Source organism: Coregonus lavaretus, assembly GCF_964263955.1.
Source record: "Coregonus lavaretus genome assembly, chromosome: 34".
Classification (NCBI taxonomy): Eukaryota; Metazoa; Chordata; class Actinopteri; order Salmoniformes; family Salmonidae; genus Coregonus; species Coregonus lavaretus.
This window is the reverse complement of record NC_140021.1, coordinates 5,880,318-5,904,430: the sequence shown is the minus strand read 5'-3', so window position 1 is coordinate 5,904,430 and position 24,113 is coordinate 5,880,318. Positions and strand designations below refer to the sequence as shown.

The window sequence follows — 24,113 nt, the reverse complement described above, 5'->3', positions numbered from 1 at the left end:
TCCACTTTGACATTATGGGGTATTGTGTGTAGGCCAGTGACAACAAATCTAAATTGTATCAATTTTAAATTCAGGCTGCAACACAACATTTTTTTGGAAAAAGTCAAGGGGTGTGAATACTTTCTGTACATATCCAGTCTGTGTACTGTATACAGTATACGGTTGCTATCCTTCTCCCATTCACAAACAATACATGATATGAACAGCTGCATTTCAAATGTACATAAAGACTCATTATTAGCCTGTTTGACTGTACATTAGATTATAAAGTGACATTCGTTAGGCGAAATACTTTCCTAACGAGGTTAGGGGAACATAAATGAATCTCCTGGGACAGAACAGGATGGATGAGCATTAAGAGAAATGAGATTAGGCGTGGGACGCTGGAGACGAGACAGAATTCACTTCAAAAGCACCAAGCAGACTAGCTGACTCCAAACTGTGGTAGATGCTAGACATCGGTTAACATGTTCTTATCATACAGTATGTACTTCAAATTTCTTTTGTAAATTCAATTTAGAAACAAGGACATTTAGAAACCAACTTCAGAAAATGTATTTAAAAAATAGAAATTCAAATAAATTAAAATGTTATTTGTCACCTGCTTCGTAAACAACAGGTGAAGACTAACAGTGAAATGTTTACTTACGGGTCCTTTTTCAACAATGCAGATTTAGAATGGAATAATAGGGAAGTCATCAAAACTATGAAATAACACATATGGAATCATGTAGTAACCAAAAAAGTGTTAAACAAATCAAAATATATTTTATATTTGAGCATCAGATGTCCTGGCCTCCCCAATCCCCCGACCTCAACCCAATTAAAATGGTTTGGGATGAGTCGGACTGCAGAGTGAAGGAAAAGCAGCCAACAAGTGCTCAGCATATGTGGGAACTCCTTCATGACTGTTGGAAAAGCATTCCAGGTGAAGCTGGTTGAGAGAATGCCGAGAGTGTGCAAAGCTGTCATCAAGGCAAAGGGTGGCTACTTTGAAGAATCAGCACTCCATCACTCTCCTTCTTGGAAAAATAGCCCTTACACAGCTTGGAGGTGTGTTGGGTCATTGTCCTGTTCAAAAACAAATGATAGTCCCACTAAGCACAAACCAGATGGGATGGCGTATCGCTGCACAATGCTGTGGTAGCCATGCTGCTTAAGTGTGCCTTGAATTCTAAATAAATCACAGACAGTGTCATCAGCAAAGCACCCCCCACCATAACACCTCCTCCTCCATGTCTCACAAAGACACAGCGGTTTGAACCAAAAATCTCAAATTTGGACTCCAGACCAAAGGACACATTTCCACCAGTCTAATGTCCATTGCTCGTGTTTCTTGGCCCAAGCAGGTCTCTTCTTCTTATTGGTGTCCTTTAGTAGTGGTTTCTTTGCAGCAATTCGACCATGAAGGCCTGATTCACACAGTCACCTCTGAGCAGTTGATGTTCAGATATGTCTGTTACTTGAACTCTGTGAAGCATTTATTTGGGCCGTAATTTCTGAGGCTGGTAACTCTAATGAACTTATCCTCTGCAGCAGAGGTAACTCTGGGTCTTCCATTCCAGTTTCATCATAGTGCTTGATGGTTTTTGCGAATGCACTTAAAGAAACTTGAAAAGTTATTGAAATTGACAGTATTGACTGACCTTCATGTCTTAAAGTAATGATGGACTGCTGTTTCTCTTTGCTTATTTGAGCTGTTCTTGCCATAATATGGACTTGGTCTTTTACTAAATAGGGCTATCTTCTGTATACCCCCCCTACCTTGTCACAACACAACTGATTGGCTCAAACGCATTAAGAAGGAAATAAATTCTACAAATTAACTTTTAAGAAGGCACACCTGTTAATTGAAATGCATTCCAGGTGACTACCTCATGAAGCTGGTTGAGAGAATGCCAAGAGTGTGCAAAGCTGTCATCAAGGCAAAAGGTGGCTATTTGAAGAATCTAAAATCTAAAAATATATTTTCATTTGTTTTAACACTTTTTTGGTTACGACATGATTCCATATGTGTTATTTCATAGTTTTGATGTCTTCACTATTATTCTACAATGTAGAAAAATTGTAAAAATAAAGAAAAACCCTTGAATGAGTAGGTGTGTCCAAACTTTTGACCGGTAGTGTATATATAAATAAATACATAGTGAATAACAATGATGAGTAAAAATAACAACTGTTGTTGGTCTACCTGTTTGTGACTTTGTAACAACGTGTATTTACACTGTAATTACACCTGTTACAGGAGGGGGTCGCAGTTCCGGAGCGATCCACTAGGTGTCCTCCGACGACAACCTTAGGCACCTCCTCACTCACAGTCTGGACTAATCATGATCCTATTGGTGTCACCTGTGTCTACCTGTTCACCTGTGTATTTATGCCCTCACTTCCCTGTGTTCCCTTGCTCAGTTTTCTCTGCTAGTTCCTCTATGCTCAGTAGTACTAATCAGTGTCTGATTGGAGAAGTATGTACTGGTACTCGAGAAGTGTTCTCCCTGTTTCTTTATTATTTCAGTCGTAGTTACTATTTCGTATTTTGGCTGTCAGCCTGTTTTTGGAGATTTATTTGCTCCACCATTCTGTTATCATGTTAAGTCCGTTGTTTTGTATCCTGGTTTTTGGACCACCAGTAAAGATCCTTGTTTCACCATCTCTGCCTACTGCCTACTGTCTATCCTGCACCGCACCTGGGTCACACCTCACACCAACCCTTACATACATCTAGCCTACTTATGTAAATACATAGGTTTTAGGATCTTTTTCAACCCTAGAAATGACCACAAGCTAGTAGACAGTGGACAAAAGGATCTCATTTATGTCACAACAACCAATATTTTACAAACCTGAAAATGTCCTGGAGATTCAAATTAAACGCACATGTTCGTTTGCATACTTTGCAAAAATACGTAACAGAGCAAGATAAAAAAAAAATGCATGTAACATTGTATGGATATTGTACAAACTAAATATGTGTGATATGCACTGAAATCCAGGGTTGGGGTCAATTCCATTTAAATTCCAGTCAATTCAAAAAGTAAAGCAAACTCCAATTCAAATTCAAATTTTTCCTAATTGAAAAGCATTGAAGAGAATTGAGATTGGAATTTTTGTGTACTTCATGAATTGACTGGAATTTAAATGGAATTGACTCCAACCCTGCTGAAGTCAAAACATTTATACAACAGGCTTTGATACCAACATCTATAGCCGTCAATCATAGGTTTAATGTCAAATATGCACAATGGTCAACACATGTCAGTCTTGAGTCATGAGGGCCCTGAAAAGGAGTCAGTCACTCCAACTAATCAATAAATACAAGGAGATCGTTTTTTCTCATAGAAGAGTCAGTCAGTTAATGCCAGAGCCATTCAGCTGTGGTAAATGAAAGCACACCTGATTCAATCAAAAAAGTAGCCATACCCACATAAGAACATACTATAGTATACTATGGTTAAATACTATAGTATTCACTCTAGGGTTTTTGCGGACTTTACTGTAGTATTCACTGAAGTCTGCAAAAACACTACAGTGAATACTGTAGTATTTACTGTAGTTCTGCGGACATGACTGTAGTAATAATATAATATTTAGCAGACGCTTTTATCCAAAGCGACTTACAGTCATGTGCGCATACATTTTTACGTATGGGTGGTCCCGGGGATCGAACCCACTACCCTGGCGTTACAAGCGCCATGCTCTACCAATTGAGCTACAGAGGACACTGTAGTATTTTCAGTTTACTATAGTATAACTACTGTAGTAAGACAAAAACTGTATTATATACTATAGGAATTAGTGTAGTGTTTTTACAGACTGTAATATACTGTATTATTTACTGTAGTGTTTTTGCGGACTGTAGTATACTGTCGTATTTACTGTAGTGTTTTTGCAGACTGTAGTATACTGTAGTATTTACTATAGTGTTTTTGTTTTATTATCTTGGAAATAGCAGTGGGGGCTTTGTACTTGAGGAAACCCACTGGACAGAAAAATACTCAAATAGCAAATTTTCCATAACCTGTAGGTAGGTAGGACTGAGGTCTGAATGCTCTTTTTAAAGAGCTGTAGGGACCACAATATATGGTCTATACTTGGCCTGCAGGTTTCTCACTTATGGGTGGCACAAATTGGGACTATGGGGGAGGGGAATGGGCAGGGTATATGCAAATTAATACTGCAGTATATACTATAGTAATTACTGTAGTGTTTTTACGGACTGTGGTGTTTTTGTGGTGTGCAGTATACTGTAGTATTTACTATAGTATTCTACAGTATACTACAACATTCTATAGTAAGTACAACACATGATCGACGTATACTACAGTGTATATTATATTATTCTACAGTATACTACAGTTTACTACAGAATTCTACAGTAAGTGCTGTAGTATTCTATAGTAAACTAGTATTTTATTTATGTGGGTAACTCTGAGGAAATCCAATTCAACCCATCAGGGAGGGAAACAAAAGCGATATGAAGGCTACCGGGCATAGACATGTCATTTCTGGTTTGGTAAAATGGCCGCCAAAGGTAAGCCACCGCAAAAACGTAAATTCAAAGGGCCCTGTATTGGAATACTGAAATGTTTGATATTCCTCATAATAAATACAATTTGAGGGGAAAACGACCAAAGTTTTGTTAGAAAAACAGACATAACTAATTAGATGTAAAATCACCAATTTATGAACACAGGAAAAGCAAACTATTGCTATAAAACAAAACCATTCAAATATATATATATCATTTCCATAGTTTTGTCATGTAGGCACATGTGGTCATCTGAGAGTAATTTGTATTTCTAAATGGAAATGACAAACTTAAGAAGCTTTTTTAAACCTCAAATACATGACACGTTCTCCTGCAGGGTGATCAAATTAAGATCCGATATCTGTATAATAGTCCAAAGTGAGATCAAAGAGTATTGTGGGGTTTGTTAGCTGTGGTGGGAACCTCAAACTCAACTGTGGTTCAACCGTATCTAAACCCGGTTGATCCTCTCCACGGCAAGGCCCTCTCGGTTTTAATATCTATACTGCAGTCAGCAATTACAGAACTAAAATAAAAATACTTTTAGCGCAGCCTAATCAGTTGTTTATTTTAAATGGGCCTACGTGGTAAAAGTGAAATCTGGCTAGCTACCTATTTTCCCTATATTTATCACACTGCCACAATGAATGAGCACTCTGTGCGATCACTCGCTGCCCTATCGCGAAAACTCAACAGGGTAACACAAACAAGTCTTTCTCGCTGGGGCCCATTACCAAAGTCAGTAATCTGCTCACTATCGGCCGTGGCGTATCGTAATTGATCGAACAAGTTGCGTTTGACGAAGCCCTGTTTATTTAACAGCACCGACTGCTCCCATGCAGCGTGCAGCTGGGGCTTCAAACCGCAACGTTCAACAGAGGACGCAGCGAACGAACCAACGGCTCCCTTATGAACCTCCTGAGGGATCCGATTCCACCTCGTCCTCCTGGCTCTCACAAACAGGCTCTGTCTGTCCACAGGAGGTGGTTGGAGTCAGTCTAGTCATCAGCACTTCTCCTGGTAGGCTACTGCCGGTTCGCTGCACAGTATCATGACAGATACCCAGAGGTCAGACTTAGAGGCTTCTGGTGGTCCTGTTTGGCTCCGTTGGTAAGACTGCGGTGCTAGCAACACCAAGGTCATGGGTTTAATTCCCACAGGAGACACATACACATATTGAAAATGTGTGCACTCACTGTATACAAGTCACTTTGGATAAGTGGCCTATGTTAGAAGACAAAAACATTATATTTATTGGAAGACTACCAGTTGTAAAATCGACTACTCAACTAATCTATCAAGCTCAATAACAGTCAATCCATTCACATCACCTGCAGCTGCAGACAGAGAGAAACTAATGAGGAGAGCCGTGCTGACAGCATCAGGCTGCTAGTGATAAACGGCTCCGACGTCAACACACGGGAAACCAGTTTCTCTGGCCTCCTCATTGACAGTTCATCCAATTCCTCATTGACTTAGGGCCAATATACTGCCATGTGGAGTAGGTCTATCTCTGTAGGAATGATGGCATGGGTGAATACATCTTAACACACAGTCTCTAACCCTGCCACCCACAGGGGTGTGTGTACCTGGATCGAGGGTACAGGTTGGTAGTTGGAACTAAGCCAGGGTTGGCATATATGAGCTGCATAAGACTGTTGGCTTAATATATCTCAGTGACTGAGACTTTGATGCAGTTCACCGCTGTGTATAACTTGATGTGATGTGTTGTGTATCATGTATTGTATGTGGGAGCGGGGCCGTACGTCCAACAATATTTCCTCTCGGGTAAAATAAGGTCGATTTTATCTTATGTAAAGTAAAGGCCTTGTTAAATATGTGATCAGGAACATGGCCGCTTATTAACCTGACACCCTAAAGAGATCACACTAAGAGGGGCCCTAGACAACGACATTCCAACTCATTAGCACTCCACAACACGCTGCACACTTGGAGAGAGCACATCCCCACACTGCTTTTATTATGGAAGAGGGAGTAGGGGGAGAGAGAGAGAGAGAGAGAGAGAGAGAGAGAGAGAGAGAGAGAGAGAGAGAGAGAGGGGGAGAAGAGAGAGAGAGAGAGAGAAGAGAGAGAGAGAGAGAGAGAGAGAGAGAGAGAGAGAGAGAGAGAGAGAGAGAGAGAGAGAGAGAGAGAGAGAGAGAGAGAGAGAGAGAGAGAGAGAGAAGGAGAGAGAGAGAGAGAGAGAGAGAGAGGAGAGAGAGAGAGAGAGAGAGAGAGGGAGCAGAGAGAGAGAGAGAGGGAGCAGAGAGAGAGAGAGGGAGAGAGAGAGAGAGAGAGAGGGAGCAGAGAGAGAGAGAGAGGGAGCAGAGAGAGAGAGAGGGAGCAGAGAGAGAGAGAGGGAGCAGAGAGAGAGGGAGCAGAGAGAGGAAATGAGAGGTACATGGGAGATAAGGGGAGACTATCCTGAGTATACAAAACATTGCTCTTTCCATGATATAGACTGATCAGGTGAATCCAGGTGAAAGCTATGATCCCTTATTGATGTCACTTGTTAAATCCACTTCAATCAGTGTAGATGAAGGGGAGGAGACAGGTTATAGAAGGATTTTTAAGCCTTGAGACAACTGAAATATGGATTGTGTATGTGTGCCATTCAGAGGGTGAATGAGAGAGAGAGGAGAGAGGGAGACGTAAGAGAGACTGGTAACTCTAGCACTGCCGCTGCCACAGAAAACACTAATGACGACCAGATGTCTCTCTGGAACTGGAATGCAAATGCATTGTTAATGGGAGCAAAATAGGCTTCCCGCGGCAACACAAATATTGAGCTAAGATTAATGTTGCACGGGTGAAGATTTTCGCAGGTTTACATAGGATCGTGTTCTTGCGATTCTAGGCCTGCTCGAGTCGTTTAAATGTTTTAGTCATTTAGCAGACACTCTTATCCAGAGCGACTTACAGGAGCAATTAGGCAATTAAGTGCCTTGCTCAAGTGCACAATGGCAAATGTTTCACCTAGTCGGCTCGGAGATTCGAACCAGCAACCTTTCGGTTACTGGCCGACACCTGCTAGTTAGGGCTCTGACCAATGTTCCCTCTAAGCTGCGTGCGGGCATGCAGTCGCCCTGAGACTGCTATCAACTGGTCGATCTCCAAGGCATTCCTAGTAGATCAACAAACATTTTAGTAAAAAAAACAATGATAAAGCCTTGTGTTCCTATTTTTAGAAAATAGTCTCGGGATGTTGGAGGTAGGTGCACCCGATTCAGATGCCCTGTGCGCCATGTAGGCGAACCTGTTTCGAAATCAAAGTGAGAGCTGCATGTAGCCACGTGTGCACATTGTGTTCATATCCTTTGCTAGTTAGTGAGTTATTAATAATGGTATGGGAATAATAATCATTTTATTTTGTAAAGTGGTTCCTTGCATCAAACAACACAACATTTTCAGTTACTTCCTTGTCTGAAGGACAAGTGGATAAACAGGTTCATGTCAAGCCCTGCATGTTTAAAAAATAATGGAATGTAGGCCTACATTGAACACCACACATTGGCTGCTACTGTAGGCTGAATACATTTTCTCCATTGTTTTTGATGGTAGGCCAATCTGTTAGGCCTACATTATGATCAAATAGCCACAGTAGCCTACTTGGCCTCTGTTAAAACTATAACTTCAAGCGGGTACAGCCTCAGTGTTCACAGTAAATGTGCGCTGGAAGTTGCACAGAATTTTCACAATGTTCAAGTTTGCGGTCAGCAGACCTGACATTTGCTCAGTGTCATAATGTTTTTTGAGGGAACATTGGTTCTGACAGCTCAATGATTAACATGCAGACGGCACCCAAATGAGTAGTGGTGGGGATTACATAAACACATCCCCTCAATTTTTAATAGGCATGGAAAATGGACCTCAGACTTCAGTCAAAGTGAATTATTGAATTACAGACGGACAGCCAACGAGAGAGAAGAGAGAGAGAGAGAGCTGTGCCCATGGATACAGGAGCCCAACATTGGGAGCCGAGCAGGTAATGCTTTCTGTCACAGAGTCAGACAGAGTCAGACACAAACCACACAATCCACTTAGAGAAAAATACATTAGGCGGGGGATATTAAATGTTGCGTTTTTTGCGTCCTGCCAACAGTCAATCAGTCTGGAGCCTTACCTGTCACTCTGTCATGGTCTCAGATGCATCCCGTACATGTGGTGACTGTAATTCACCCTGGCACCACATAACTCAGGCTGGTGTCAAAGCAGGCCATCTAAACACCAATAAAGACGGGTCTGATTACTAAACAAGATGTGGCTCAAGGAGGGAGGAGGGAACCATCAAGAGATAACACATGACATGCTAAAACAGGGGGGAGAAAACTAGGCCAGGTCAAACACTGGCCTATGAAACAGAGGAGGAGAAGTAAAAACGAGAGAAGAAGGAAAGAACAGGCAAGGTCTTTAGCAAAAGCTGGTCTGAGCCACATGGCCGAAAACAGCGCGACCTTGGAACAGGACGCACGCTGGTGTGCGTCGAGCAAAAGCAGAAAAAAAACTGAAGAGTTGCAGGGAACGGGCCACATAACAAAGGCCAAGCGAAGGGGTCTGGGAGCTATGGGAGTGGGATCAATCCAGGCGTTGTGGAAGGCGGTGGTCAAGTTAAAGCCAACGAGCAGAACGGAGTCACACAAGCCAAAGGTCGCGGATGGTCACCAGGGGTCGGAGAGGGGTCTCTCTGATGTCTCGGGCTCTACTATGGTCTTGGCCAGCAGAACAAGGCTACAACATGACCCCAAGGGCCCAAATTGGACGTGTGTTCACGGTTCCCCGACTAGCCAACAGCCAACTAAAGTGACTACGAAAATATGACCTTTTCTTCACAGCTGCCGAGAGAAACTCAACGTTCTTATTTTGAGGGCTAGGAAAAAGAACATCAGACGTTTGTCATCCCTTTAACGTGGAGAACCGCTCGGTGGAGACCAACGTTTTAACTCACAGTTTCCTTCGCACTGAGGATGTTTTTACATATCGTTTTCCAACTTTCACAAAGCAGGAATGCTTTAAACTGATATCATAAGTGTTGTGTAATGCAAGAGGGAATAGGGAATGAATAAGCATGTCGTTGTTTTGATAGGAATGAGAGGCTCTTAAATTGAATCAAATGATCAAGTTCAAAACATTTCCAAGGACTGAACTCAATGCCCTAAAATGGTTACAAGAAGATTACACACTTTTCATTTCTACCGCATTAATAATTGGGTATATCAAATCGAATGGGATTAAATCTAAAGCATTGTATTGGCAATGTTTAGATGGTATAATTAAGCAATAAGGCCCGAGGGGTGTGGTATATGGCCAATATACCATGGCTAAGGGCTGTTCTTAGGCACACCACATTTTAGTGACTATCAGTCAGTCATCTAGATTTAGAATCTTGTACCGCAATCTACACTGAGTGTACAAATCATTAAGAACACCTGCTCTTTCCATGACATAGACTGACCAGGTGAATCCAGGTGAAAGATATGATCCCTTATTGATGTTACTTGTTAAATCCACTTAAATCGGTATAGATGAAGGAGAGGAGACAGGTTAAAGAAGGATTTTTATTAATTGAGACATGGATTGTGTATGTGTTCCATTCAGAGGGTGAATGGGCAAGACAAAAGATTTAAGTGCTTTTGAACGTGGTATGGTAATAGGTGCCAGGCGCTTTTATATGGTAAGTGAAGTTGGAACGACCCATTTATACGGTAACCAAAGTTGGAATGACCCATTTATATGATAACCGAAGTTGAAATGACCCATTTATACAGTAACCAAAGTTGAAATGACCCATTTATACGGTAACCAAAGTTGGAATGACCCATTTATATGGTAGCCAATGTTGGAATTACCCATTTATACGGTAACCAAAGTTGGAATGATCCTGAAACAAATCCAGTCATCCCCTACAAAACATAATGAACTAAGCCTGAAAATGTCCTGTTTTGCTGCCAAACGAAATCTCCATACACCTCGTCTAGAGACCCAAAACCCCTTTCAAGAAAGCCTCGCTTTTCATCAGCTGACCCTAACCGATCCCCATCCCCTCTTTTCTCATTGGCTCTCACTAACGGCTATCTCATCTCTGAGGCATTCCATCTAGGCCTACATATGTGTTGTGGTCTGTGGGTTGCCAGGTCTGCAGAGAAGCAGTTGCCAGATTTTCTCACAGAGTGGCTCCCGAGGGAGAGAAGCTCTCCAACGTGCAGGGAGGCTGATCAAACCCAGTAATTTAGGAGGTACCCAGGTAATAACACAAAGCCCATCGCATAATTACCATCAGGAGAGAGAGGGAAAGAGCAGGCGAATCACAGTCCTGGGAAAATTCACACGTGCACACACACACACACACTCGCACACGCACGCACACACGGGTGCATGAACACACACAAGGGTGCATGAACACGAACACACACACACACGCACAAACACACACACACACACTCGCACACAAATGATGGCTGTTTGGTATTCATCCAGACACTAATGTGTTCCACTTATGACACACCCTAAACTGTGGGGTCTAATTTATCGGCAAGTGGAATATACCTGGAGAAGAGCCTGCTATAGCCCCCTCCTCCACACTGACTTTCACGCTGAACACACGGTCCCCCCATGGGTGTGTCCTCAGCCCTCTGCTGTTCCCCCTGTTCACCCACGACTGCGTGGCTTTGCAAGACACCAACTCCATCATCAAGTTTGCTGACGATCACCAACCATGACGAGTCAGCCTATAGGGAGGAGGTAAGTGAACTGGCAACTTTTGGTGCCAGGACAACAACCTCTCCATCAACGTCAGCAAAACAAAGAAGTTGATTGTGGACTTCAGGAAGCAGAGGAGGGAACACGCCCAGATCCACATCAACAGGACTCCAGTAGAGAGAGTCAGCAGTTTTAAGTTCAACAGCGTCCACATCACCGATGACTTGACATGGACCAACAACACTACCACTCTTGTCAAGAGGGTGCAACAGCGCCTCTACTTCCTAAGGCATCTGAAGAAATGTGGCTACCACTGCACCATCGAGAGCGTCCTGACTAGTTGCATCACAGCCTGGTACTGACCCTTTTACGACCACAAGGCCCTCCAACAGGCGATGAAGACGGTCCAGTACTGTCACGATCGTTACATGATGAAGCGGACCAAGGCGCAGCGTGATAACCGTACATCTTTTATTGTACTGAATACGCGATCAAAACAAAACAACAAACAATACGTGAAGTCCTAGGTTATACACCAAAACAAACCTTACGGAACAAGATCCCACAATAAACAGTGCCAAACAGGCTGCCTAAGTATGGTCCTCAATCAGAGACAACAAGCTACAGCTGCCTCTGATTGGGAACCACCCTGGCCAACATAGAAATACACGAACTAGAACAAAACATAGAAAATAACACATAGAAAATCCACACCCTGGCACAACATATAAGAGTCCCCAGAGGCAGGGCGTGACAAAGGCGCGGACTGCGACCGCGCCAACCAAACACAGGAGGGTAGGGGCTGGGTGGGCATTCCACCTCGGAGGCAGATCTGGCTCCGGGCGTGACCACCACTCTCTCTCTACCCCCCCCCCGTAGCGCCCCTGGTCTGGTCTGGCCCCGCTGGCCGGAGCTGGACTGGACATCGGTGGAGCGGATTGCTCTGGCTCCGGTGTGGAGCAGCTGACCGGTGCCGGACCAGGCACCGGTGGAACAGGCACGGACCGTGCCGGACTGACGACGCGCACCACTGGCTTGGTGCGGGGAGCAGGAACGGGCCGGACCGGGCTGACGACCCGCACCACTGGCTTGGTGCGGGGAGCAGGAACGGGCCGGGCCGGACCGGGCTGACGACGCGCACCACTGGCTTGGTGCGGGGAGCAGGAACAGGCCGGACCGGGCTGGCGACGCACACCACTGGCTTGGTGCGGGGAGCAGGAACGGGCCGGACCGGGCTGGCGACACGCACCATTGGCTTGGTGCGGGGAGCAGGAACAGGCCGGACCGGGCTGGCGACGCGCACCACTGGCTTGGTGCGGGGAGCAGGAACAGGCCGAACCGGGCTGGCGACACGCATCACAGGCTTGGTGCGAGGGACAGGAACAGGCCGGACCGGGCTGGCGACGCGCACCACTGGCTTGGTGCGGGGAGCAGGAACAGGCCGGACCGGGCTGACGACGCGCACCACAGTCTTGGTGCGAGGGACAGGAACAGGCCGGGCTGGACTGTGGAGACGGACTGGAGGTCTGGAACGGAGAGCTGACACAACCCGTCCTGGCTGAATGCCTATTTCCACACACTCTGTGTGAGGCATCAGCACAGGACGTACAGGGCTGTGCACTCGTACTGACACTACAGCACGTGGCACTGGCGCAGGATATCCGGGACCGAGGAGGGGTACTGGAGGCCACGAGCATTGAGCCGGCACACTCCGTCCTGGCTGCATGCCCACCTTAGCACGACACGTGCGTGGTGCTAGCACAGGACGTACAGGACTGTGCCGGAACACTCGTGGCACAGTACGTAGCTCCGCATAACTCGGAACCTGCCCAGTCTCACGCTGCCTAGCCTGAGTACGGGAAGTTGGCTCTGCTCTACCTCTAGGCTCCGCCAACCACCCTTCCAGCCCCCCAAACCTGGTGGCCTCCTCTCCTAAATCGCCGATGCGCCCTGTAGCTGCCTCCAGCAGCCCCGTCGTCCATGCCGTGTGCCCCCCCCCAAAAAAAATGTATTGGGGTTGCCTCTCGCGTGTCCGTCGTCGGCACGGTTGGTGCCGTTTCTCCTCTCTTGCCAGGGCCTGTACCTTTGCCCAGGGCCCTCTGCCCGCGAATATGTCCTCCCAAGATCACCATTCGCCCACCTGGGACATCGCCAACTCCTCCTGCTTGGCACGCTGCTTGGTCCTTTTATGGTGGGATCTTCTGTCACGATCGTCATAAGATGAAGCGGACCAAGGCGCAGCATGATAACCGTACATCTTTTATTGTACTGAATACACGATCAAAACAAAACAACAAACGATACGTGAAGTCCTAGGTTATACACCAAAACAAACCTTACGGAACAAGATCCCACAATAAACAGTGCCAAACAGGCTGCCTAAGTATGGTCCCCAATCAGAGACAACAAGCTACAGCTGCCTCTGATTGGGAACCACCCTGGCCAACATAGAAATACACGAACTAGAACAAAACATAGAAAATAACACATAGAAAATCCACACCCTGGCTCAACATATAAGAGTCCCCAGAGCCAGGGCGTGACAAGTACAGACACACACATGCATGCTACACGCACATCACAACTGCTGCTACCAGACTCTTATTTACTATTGCTAATACTGAACTATTTAAACACTTGCCCCCCCAACCCTCCCTTCCCTGATACAGTACATGTAAACATAAATTGTGCCTTCCTGTATTATACTTATGCTAAATGTTTATTCTATTCTACTGAGACATTTACTTTATGTTCCTATTCTTATCTTTTATGATTTCTTATGTTGTTGCATTGTCGAGAAGGAACCTGCAAGTAAGCATTTTGTTGGACGGTGTATACCGTGTGTATGCTATAAATCCGACTAATAAAACTTTAAACTTGAAAAGAGGACCTGTAGCCAACAGCCCCCCTGCTATAAAAGTGGACTGCAGCTTTCCATGCTCTGAGAGACCATCGCACTGGAGACAGTGTGTACCTTTGTGTGTGTGTGTGTGTGTGTGTTTGTTTACATGTACATGTGTGCATGTGTTTTGAAGACCAGACATATCCCCAGGGTGGAGTCACTGGGTGGATTACTGGGGATCAACATGTCATGTAAAGGAGGTTCCCTTTTCACTGATTGCCTATGATCACACCCAGTGGCGGTCAGCGCCATTTATGATGAGGGAGGACAATTCTTTTTTCCATGAGCATGGCCTTATTTCTATTACAGCATGTTGGATGACTGTCATTCATATTCCATTCACCCAGTTCAATGTAACAGCGATACGTTTAGGCTAGTACATGATACTAAAATTTTCCCTATACCCATCATGAGGTTGCTACAACCTAGCCTATGAATGAAAGTTTACAACTTAGGTGCACACAGGTTGAGAGAAAAATTTGAGATGACAGACAGTCACACATGGACAGACAGTAACACATTCAATACCGCATTGCACGCTCTTGCCTGCATCTAGGGTGTAATCATTAGTCCAACAGTTGCAAACGAGCGTTTTTTATTGGACAAATTCAGGTATTTCTATCCCCGTTTCGTTTGCTTCCGTTTAAGAAACGTTTTTCAACAGAATCGGCGGAATGAATACACCCCTGATCACGCATAAACACAGTTCACTTTTATACGTAGCAGCCACGTTGTATTCCTTCTAGCCTCTATGCACTCTCCTCCTCTCACCTTTTCCCTTCGTTTGTGGACTTCAATGAACAACACATCAGCTGTATGAGACCAGGCGAAAAAACCTTTCCAAACCATGTCATAACCGCTACACACAGCCTACATCGTTGTCCCCATATTAGCTAAAGTAACGTCATAGTCAACATAGCTAATATAACTAATGTGTTAGTAAACCCGCTCCAATCATGCAGTAATGTTACAGTGTATAGTCAGCAAGCAGTTAAACTGGCGGGCCCCAGTTGCAATAAATTAATAAAACCTTATCTTGACTTGGAAGAGTTCCAGCGTTGTGTTGGATAGTCATAGCCAGCTAGCTAACATAGCACCCCTCTGTTTGAGCCGGGTGTTTGAGTAACTAAACTAGCCAGCTGCATTTGCTAGCTAAGTAAGTGAAACTGAAAAAGAAATGACAATCTCTCTCTCTCTTGCTTCTCCTTCATTTTTTAACAAATTAATTTGTTGAAAACTGTTCAACTATTGTCTTTCTCTCTCTTTCAGTCAACTACTCACCACATTTTATGCACTGCAGTGCTAGCTAGCTGTAGCTTATGCTTTCAGTACTAGATTCATTCTCTGATAATAAATAATAATAATATGCCATTTAGCAGACGCTTTTATCCAAAGCGACTTACAGTCATGCGTGCATACATTTTTGTGTATGGGTGGTCCCGGGGATCGAACCCACTACCTTGGTGTTACAAGCGCCGTGCTCTACCAGCTGAGCTACAGAGGACCACTGATCCTTTGATTGGGTGGACAACATGTCAGTTCATCCTGCAAGAGCTCTGATAGGTTGGAGGACGTCCTCCGGAAGTGGTCATAATTACTGTGTAAGTCTATGGAAGGGGGTGAGAACCATGAGCCTCCTAGGTTTTGTATTGAAGTCATTGTACCAAGAGGAGGACGGAAGCTAGCTGTCCTCTGGCTACACAATGGTGCTACCCTACAGAGTGCTGTTGAGGCTACTTTAGACCTTCTTTGCAAAATCAATTATCTGGTGACGTGAATATATTTAGTATAGTTTTATCTAAAAAGGATAACTTTTTCAATTTTGTACTATATAAATTGTTATGAAATTGTTATGGTCCTCCCCTTCCTCCTCTGAGGAGCCTCCACTGATCACACCCCACTGGGAAAAAAGGGTCCATATCAGGGGATATCTTGACATGACACATTTTTTATATTCTAGAGAATACAGACCATGTCCAATGCATATTGGGAGTTTTGTGGATATGCACCATATCCTGACAAATTCTGAATCCAGATGTGTCTTTTAGACATGTTTAATACTGGGATTACTCCGAATATCACACATGGACATTTCCTACGGCCGGATATGGACTCATTCAGTATCCTGAGACATCTTCTTACGTTCTTTCTTCATACTGACTGTATGCATATCTGTGTTTTCTCAGCACATTCCAAGATAGGAAGCTATATTGAGTCCAGATATGTATCTCCTGGCTGACGTCCATATCCGGATCTTGATATGCTTTTTGATATGCTGAAAATAAGGAAGATTTCTGAAGCATTTCTGAGCTTTCAGCACATGCTCAATAATTTGACGAATATGAAATCTATATTTTCTTTCATATACCAGTGGAGGCTCATCAGAGGAGGAAGGGGAGGACCATCCTCCTCAGTAAATGTAATAAAAAATAAAAATGGCAAAACATTGAAAAGGTTATCCTTTTTATATAAAACTATACTAAATATATTCACATTTCACCAAAAACACCAAAAACCTAGGAGGCTCTTGGTTCTCACCCCCTTTTATAGACTTACAAAGTAATTATGACAACTCCCGGAGGACGTCCTACAACCTATCAGAGCTCTTGCAGCATGAACTGACATGTTATCCACCCAATCAATGAATTAATCTAGTACTGAAAGCATACGCTACAGCTAGCTGGCTAGCACTGCAGTGCATAAAATGTGGTGAGTAGTTCACTCAAAGAGAGAGAAAGACAATAGTTGAACAGTTTTTACCTGGTCACATACAGCTGATGTGTTGTTCATCGAAGTTCACAAACGAAGGGAAAAGGTGAGAGGAGGAGAGTGCATAGAGGTGAGAAGGAATACAACGTGGCTGATATGAAAGTGAACTGTGTTTATGCGTGATCAGGGGTGTATTCATTCCGCCGATTCTGTTGAAAAACGTTTCTTAAACGGAAGCAAATGAAACAGGGATAAAAAACCTGAATTTGTCCAATATAAATTCTTGTTTGTAACTGTTAGACTAATGTTTACACCCTAGATGCAGGCAAGAGCGTGCAAGGCGGTATTGAATGTGTTACTGTCTGTCCATGTGTCACTGTCTGTCATCTCAAATTTTTCTCTCAACCTGTGTGCACCTACGTTGTAAACTTTCAGTTATAGCAACCTCATGATGGGTATAGGGAAAATTAGAGTATCATGTACTAGCCTAAACCTATCGATGTTACATTGAACTGGGTAAATGGAATATGAATGACAGTCATCCAACATGCTGTAATAGAAATAAGGCCATGCTCATGAAAAAATAAATAATCCTCCCTCATCATAAACGGCACTGTCCCATTTCGAAGAATATCCTAGCTCCGTATATGAAATTAAGGACTTGTGTCACGTCTCCTCCCGTTGCTCCCCTCCGGCGCTCTGATTCGCCGGTCTACTGAGCCACCGGTCTGAGCGCACCACCTCGGCAACAACGGAATGGAAACCCAACGCACCCTAATCACCTCCAGCGCACCTGCACCTCATCATCTCATCACCACCCCTATTTAGCCCTGGACTGTTCTGGATGATGTTGTGTGTGTGATTGTTAAGCTTTGTGTTGTTTACGCTATCTTTGTTATTTCTCTTGCTCATTGTTAAGTAAACCTTGACCATGTTAATTCCTGCGTCTGGATCCTGCCTCTTCGTATACTCAGTACGCTTCACAACGTGTATCTGGAGCGTGTCTACTCCGAGTCCTTATATCTAATAAAATGTCAGATATCCGGAAATATATAGATAAAGGTATCTCCTGATATTGACCCTTTTTGCCCAGTGCCCATTACTGTTGTGTTAACCAAACTGGCCCAGGAATTCTCTGCTCTAGGACCAGATAAGTTCAGTCGTAAGCACGATTAAATCATTTTTATCGGAAAAGGACAGATGGAGGACAGTAGAGATTTTGGAGTGGGTTTATCTATCTACACTACATGACCAAAAGTATGTGGACACCTGTTCGTCGAACATCTCATTCCAAAATCAGCCTCCACTCTTCTGGGAAGGCTTTCCACTAGATAGTGGGATATTGCTGCGGGGACTTGCTTCCATTCAGCTACAAGAGCATTAGTGAGGTCGAGCACTGATGTTGGACGATTAGGCCTGGCTCGCAGTCGGAGTTCCAATTCATCCCAAAGGTGTTTGACGGGGTTGAGGTCAGGGCTCTGTGCAGGCCAGTCAAGTTCTTCCACAAAGATCTCAACAAACCATTTCTGTATGGACCTCGCTTTGTGCACGGGGGCACTGTCATGCTGAAACAGGAAAGGGCCTTCCCCACACTGTTGCCACAAAGTTGGAAGCACAGAATCGTCTAGAATGTCAGTGTAAGCTGTATCGTTAAGATTTCCCTTCACTGGAGCTAAGGGGCCTAGCCCGAACCATGAAAAACAGCCCCAGACCATTATTCCTCCATCCAACACTTGGCATTGTGCATGGTGATCTTAGGCTTGTGTGCCGCTACTTGGCCATGGAAACCCATTTCATGAAGCTCCCGACAAACAGATCTTGTGTTGACTACTCTTTAGTGAGTTCCTGGCCTGTGCTGAGTACAACATTTACGAGGGTAGGGTGTAAGAGTGTGTATGGGTGTTGGGAGTGTGGGGATTCCCTGTAAATCCAGATAGACCAGGGGCAGAAGTTTGTCTGTGGAGAGATGATGAGCTCACCTGACTGTCTGACTCGTAGTCTACGCTATGCTGCTGCGACGCGTCTTTCACCTGCGGCTTCTCCTCCAGACTCAGGCACAGCAGCCACGTGACCAGGCCCGCCACGAACATGCCGATGTCTGCGATGAACACACGAATGCCATTTCCTGCATCGGCACCCCGGACGCTGCAGAGAGAAATCGAAACATGGAAAATTGGTTAGCCAACAAGGACAGATAAGAAAAGGTAAACAATTTGGGTGCTATTTTGTTTTTAATTTTCAGATGCAGTGGTCTATACTGTGTTGCTTCATAAGGATTCCTATCAGTTCAGTGATGATATTTGACGCCAGCAGATAAAATGAAAACTATTATACTTTAAGTAAACATTTACAATCCCTGTCTTTACAACAAGACGATGGTAAACACAACGTGGTGTGGTTAACAGCTAGTTTATATATAATTAAAAACATTTTTAATGGGTTTTATGGATCATAACAAGGTAGAGTAATCGTTAAATAGTTTATTGTCTGAATTCCTCCTCTATAGAAATGTGGGTGCAGGTTTTTCACTTATACCTAATTGGTACTCAACTAATGACCAAATCACCTTCATTCATATTCTGACATTGTTTACAGGATTTGTTTTCTCACACAAAACACTGTGGATTGAGTAAATGATGTAAATCAGAGGGTAAACTAGGAAATTTAATTTTTTAAAGGTAAACAAAGTAGTCTTCAGGACATGACGATCTAACGTCAAAGTACAACGTGTCCATACACTGTGTTCTATACATTGTGTTTTAGAGATTGTGTTCTATGCATGGTGTTCTATACCTGGTGTTCTATAAATGGTGTTCTATACATTGTGTTTTATAAATTGTGTTCTATACATGTTGTTCCATACAAGATGTTCTATAAATGGTGTTCTATAGATTGTGTTCTATAAGTGGTGTTCTATACATGGTGTTCTATAAATTGTGTTTTATAGATTCTGTTCTATACATTGTGTTCTATACATGTTGTTCTATAAATGGTGTTCTATTGATTGTGTTCTATACATGGTGTTCTATAAATTGTGTTTTATAGATTCTGTTCTATACATTGTGTTCTATACATGTTGTTCTATAAATGGTGTTCTATTGATTGTGTTCTATACATGGTGTTCTAGAAATGGTGTTTTATACATTGTGTTATATACATTGTGTTCTATACATGGTGTTCTATAGATGGTGTTCTATCCATTGTGTTCTATACATTGTGTTCTATACATGGTGTTCTATAGATTGTGTTCTATACATTGTGTTATTTACACTGCGTTATATACATTGTGTTCTATAAATTGTGTTCTATACATTGTGTTCTATACATGGTGTTCTATAGATTGTGTTCTATAAATTGTGTTCTATACATTGTGTTCTATAGAAAACGTTTTACAGGCCTTTCACCATCCATGCCAATTAAAGCATGGCCCGTGTAAAATGTAAAAGCATTGTTATTAAAAAAGAGCATTAAACCCATAGCGCAGCAGTGTACTGCGCTAGCCTCTTAAAACACACAGAGAACATTTTGTTCCATAGTAAAAGTGTGGGATATTCCCACTGTCCTCTCTGTTACAGCGCTGGTCCGGCTAGTTCTTATTTCCCGTGCTCTGGAAAGGTATGCTGTGGCCGTTGCAGTGGGCCCAACTCTGGTCCCCCTCGCTTGGCCCAAAAACATCTAATGAAATGAACCTAATCCTCACCATGGCCTGCTTTCAATGCGCCCCCCAACCCCAATTTCCCTTGAAAAGCGTAACTCAACTTCTCAACTTTCATATTTGCTCAGGTTCAAAGCAGTGAGCAGCAACACTTGCAGATGTGAGAGAAATAATAAAAATAATGTATGTTTCAGATCTTGAAAGGAAATGTCTCGGGCCGGTGGAGCTGAAGTTAAGTTTTCAGAGGAAGCTTTTGAGATACATTTTCTATTTGTGAATCGGGAGTAGGGGCGCAGTGCCTATGGCTGGAATGGTGCTTTCATAAGAGGTCCTGGTGGGAGTACACAGCACAGTACACCCTCTATGAACCAGAGGACAGCTCAGGAGACTGGTATTTCTGGTGAGTCATAGTGCACTGGGAGACCGTGTGGTCGGCGTGGGACCTAGACATCCCCGGACTCACTGCCAGGTACACGTGGGAGAGCACAAGGTGATGACGTCAATTAGTTTAGAAGGGATGACCGAGTCTGAAGGAAGGGAAAAAGGACTACGAAGTCTGACGTAGTGAATTGGTTTCTGTTATCAGTTTGAAGGTGTCAAGGAAGGCACTTTTGAAAGAGCAGGAAGCCATTGCACAGAAACGTCTCCCTTAGAGATCCATGGCAGTTGGGTCCCTCTGATGGTACTCCTCAGACAGGATATACTGCCACGAGCAGTGGGTGGATATTTGAGTTTTCACAGGCTTGTTTTGCTTCGTTGTTGGGTTGCATAAAACTCTAAGCAAATGTTTGGAATCCCATGGCGCTCGCTCCGCATGAGACCTGACATTCAAAAGCGAGCGGCCAGGGGAGGGCACAGATGCAGACGCTTTGAACCGAGTGATATTTGCCTTCATAAATGTAATAAGTGGCAGACGGCGCTAGTTAACACGCTAGAAAAACACATGCAGAAACCGGGTGCTCCGAACGGCGGGGGCAACACAAGCTCTTTGTAATGAAGTCTCTCTCTCTCTGTCTACACCGTTTGCTTCTCTCTCGCCATTTAAAGGGTCTTTCATCTCAGTCCTGCTCATAAAGACAGAGCTGTGGAGCTGTGAGCTGGCAACATAAACGCCTGCGCATGGCATAGATTTGGGACCGGGAAAGGGCCTTAAAGGGGAGGTGATCAAAGTGGCTAAATTATCTGTACAGATTTAGCTTGTCCGTCTCATCTCTGGAAAGATAGCTTGTATAGCATTGACAATTTAACTGGTTGATGGATACAGTGAAAAGTTGCTACCGAGAGTGAACAGTGAACTGGCAGTTAGTTTCGGAAGCCATAACAAAAGAGCTAACTCGATTTAGCTGTTGTGAGACACTAACTGGCACTGGACTTTAGGCCTCAAGGGCACACTGGCACATCTCTCATTAGGAGTAGACTGTGCCCCCCTGGTTCTGCAGGGTGCCCGGCAGGGCTCCAACACACAAATACCAGGGAGACAGGAATAGGCAGCTCGGAGTACGGCCAAGACAAGGTTGTTCAAGCAAACACCACCGAAAAAAATAGCAAAAGGGGGCTTTGATAAACATGTGATATCGATTTCAACCTGAATCCTAAAAAGTCTTCAACCCAGAAAATGTGCATTTACAGTAACTTTACCATTTCAAAATAACTGTAATTATTTTCTCTAAAAATTGCATATAGTGTCACGATCGTCTAAGCAAGCGGACCAAGGCGCAGCGTGTTTAGCGAACATGTTGACTTTATTAAATTAAAGCAACCACGGAAACAACAAAACAAATGACGATAGTGAAGTCCACAGTGACAAATACTGAACATGGAACAAAAACCCACAAACACAAGGTGAACACAGGCAGTTTAAATATGGCTCCCAATCAGAGATAACGAGCCGACAGCTGACACTCGTTACCTCCGATTGGGAGTCACATGAACAGACAAGACACTACAACCAAAACCAAAACACAACCAAATGAACACACCCTATACCCAACACAACCAAATGAATACACCCTGGCTCAAACCACACAGTCCCGGAGCCAGAGCGTGACAGTACCCCCCCCTAAAGGCGCGGACTGCGACCGCGCCTCAATACGGGCTAAACAAGGGAGGGCTGGGCGGGCATACCTCCTCGGCGGTGGCTCTGGCTCCGGCCTTGATCCCCACCTCCTCTCCAACCCCCCAAAGTACCCCTGGTCCTGTCTAGCCCCGCTGGCCGGAGCCGGACTGACGACACGCGCCCCTGGCTTGGTGCGTGGAGGACGAACGGGCCTTACCAGGCTGACGACGCGCACCACTGCCTTGGCGCGGGGAGCAGGAATGGGCCGGACCGGGCTGACGAAGCGCACCCTTGACCTGGTGCGGAGAGCGGGACCGGGCCGGACAGGGCTGACGAAACGCACCACAGACTTGGTGCGGGGAGCAGGAACGGGCCGGACAGGGCCGACGAAACGCACCCTAGGCTTGATGCGTGGAGCCGGAACGGGCCTCCCCAGGCTGACGACTCGCATCCCTGGCTTGGTGCGAGTAGCAGGAGTGGGCTGGATCAGGCTGACGGCTCGCACCCTTGGCTTGGTGCGAGTAGCAGGGACGAGCTGAACCAGGCTGACGACTCGCACCCTTGGCTTGGTGCGAGTGGCAGGAACAGGCCGGTTCGGGCTGGCGACGCACACCGTAGGTTCTGTGCGTGGAACAGGAACAGGCCGGACCGGGCTGGCGACGCGCACCGTAGGTTTGGTGCGAGTGGCAGGAACAGGCCGGGTCGGGCTGGCGACGCGCACCGTAGACTTGGTGCGGGTGGCAGGAACAGGCCGGACCGGGCTGGCGACGCGCACCGTAGGTTTGGTGCGAGTGGCAGGAACAGGCCGGGTCGGGCTGGCGACGCACACCGTAGGCTTGGTGCGGGTGGCAGGAACAGGCCGGGCTGGGCTGGCGACGCACACCGTAGGTCTCGTGCGTGGAGCAGGAACAGGCCGGGCTGGGCTGGCGACGCACACCGTAGGCTCTGTGCGTGGAGCAGGAACAGGCCGGGCTGGGCTGGCGACGCACACCGTAGGTTTAGTGCGTGGAGCAGGAACAGGCCGGGCTGGGCTGGCGACGCACACCGTAGGTTTAGTGCGTGGAGCAGGAACAGGCCGGGCTGGGCTGGCGACGCACACCGTAGGTCTGGTACGTGGAGCAGGAACAGGCCGGGTCGGGCTGGCGACGCGCACCGTAGACTTGGTGCGGGTGGCAGGAACAGGCCGGACCGGGCTGGCGACGCGCACCGTAGGTTTGGTGCGAGTGGCAGGAACAGGCCGGGTCGGACTGGCGACGCACACCGTAGGCTTGGTGCGGGTGGCAGGAACAGGCCGGGCTGGGCTGGCGACGCACACCGTAGGTCTCGTGCGTGGAGCAGGAACAGGCCGGGCTGGGCTGGCGACGCACACCGTGGACTTGGTGCGTGGAGTAGGAACAGGCCGGTCCATACTGGGAACACACACCACTGGCCTTAACCGGGGATCAGGAACGGGCCGGTCCGGACTGGTAACACACCTCAGTCTCTCACGCCGTGCCTCCACTACTTCCCTCCCTCTACTCGCCAATGGCTCCCGTAATCCGGTAGCCTTCTCTCCACGTCTCCCAGT

The 24,113-nt window shown here is 45.5% G+C and overlaps 1 protein-coding gene across 1 annotated transcript in view; it reads right to left on the bottom strand.

Moving 5' to 3' along the window:
• Window positions 1–24,113, bottom strand: part of LOC311109253 (piezo-type mechanosensitive ion channel component 2-like) — a gene marked incomplete at its 5' end in the record, with an annotated part of 193,925 nt that overhangs the window by 66,527 nt on the left and 103,285 nt on the right. Inside the window, one exon of the mRNA XM_084152091.1 lies at window positions 18,815–18,980. Within this exon, the coding sequence (XP_084008217.1) occupies window positions 18,815–18,980 (166 nt within the window). The remainder of the gene's footprint in view (window positions 1–18,814; window positions 18,981–24,113) is intronic.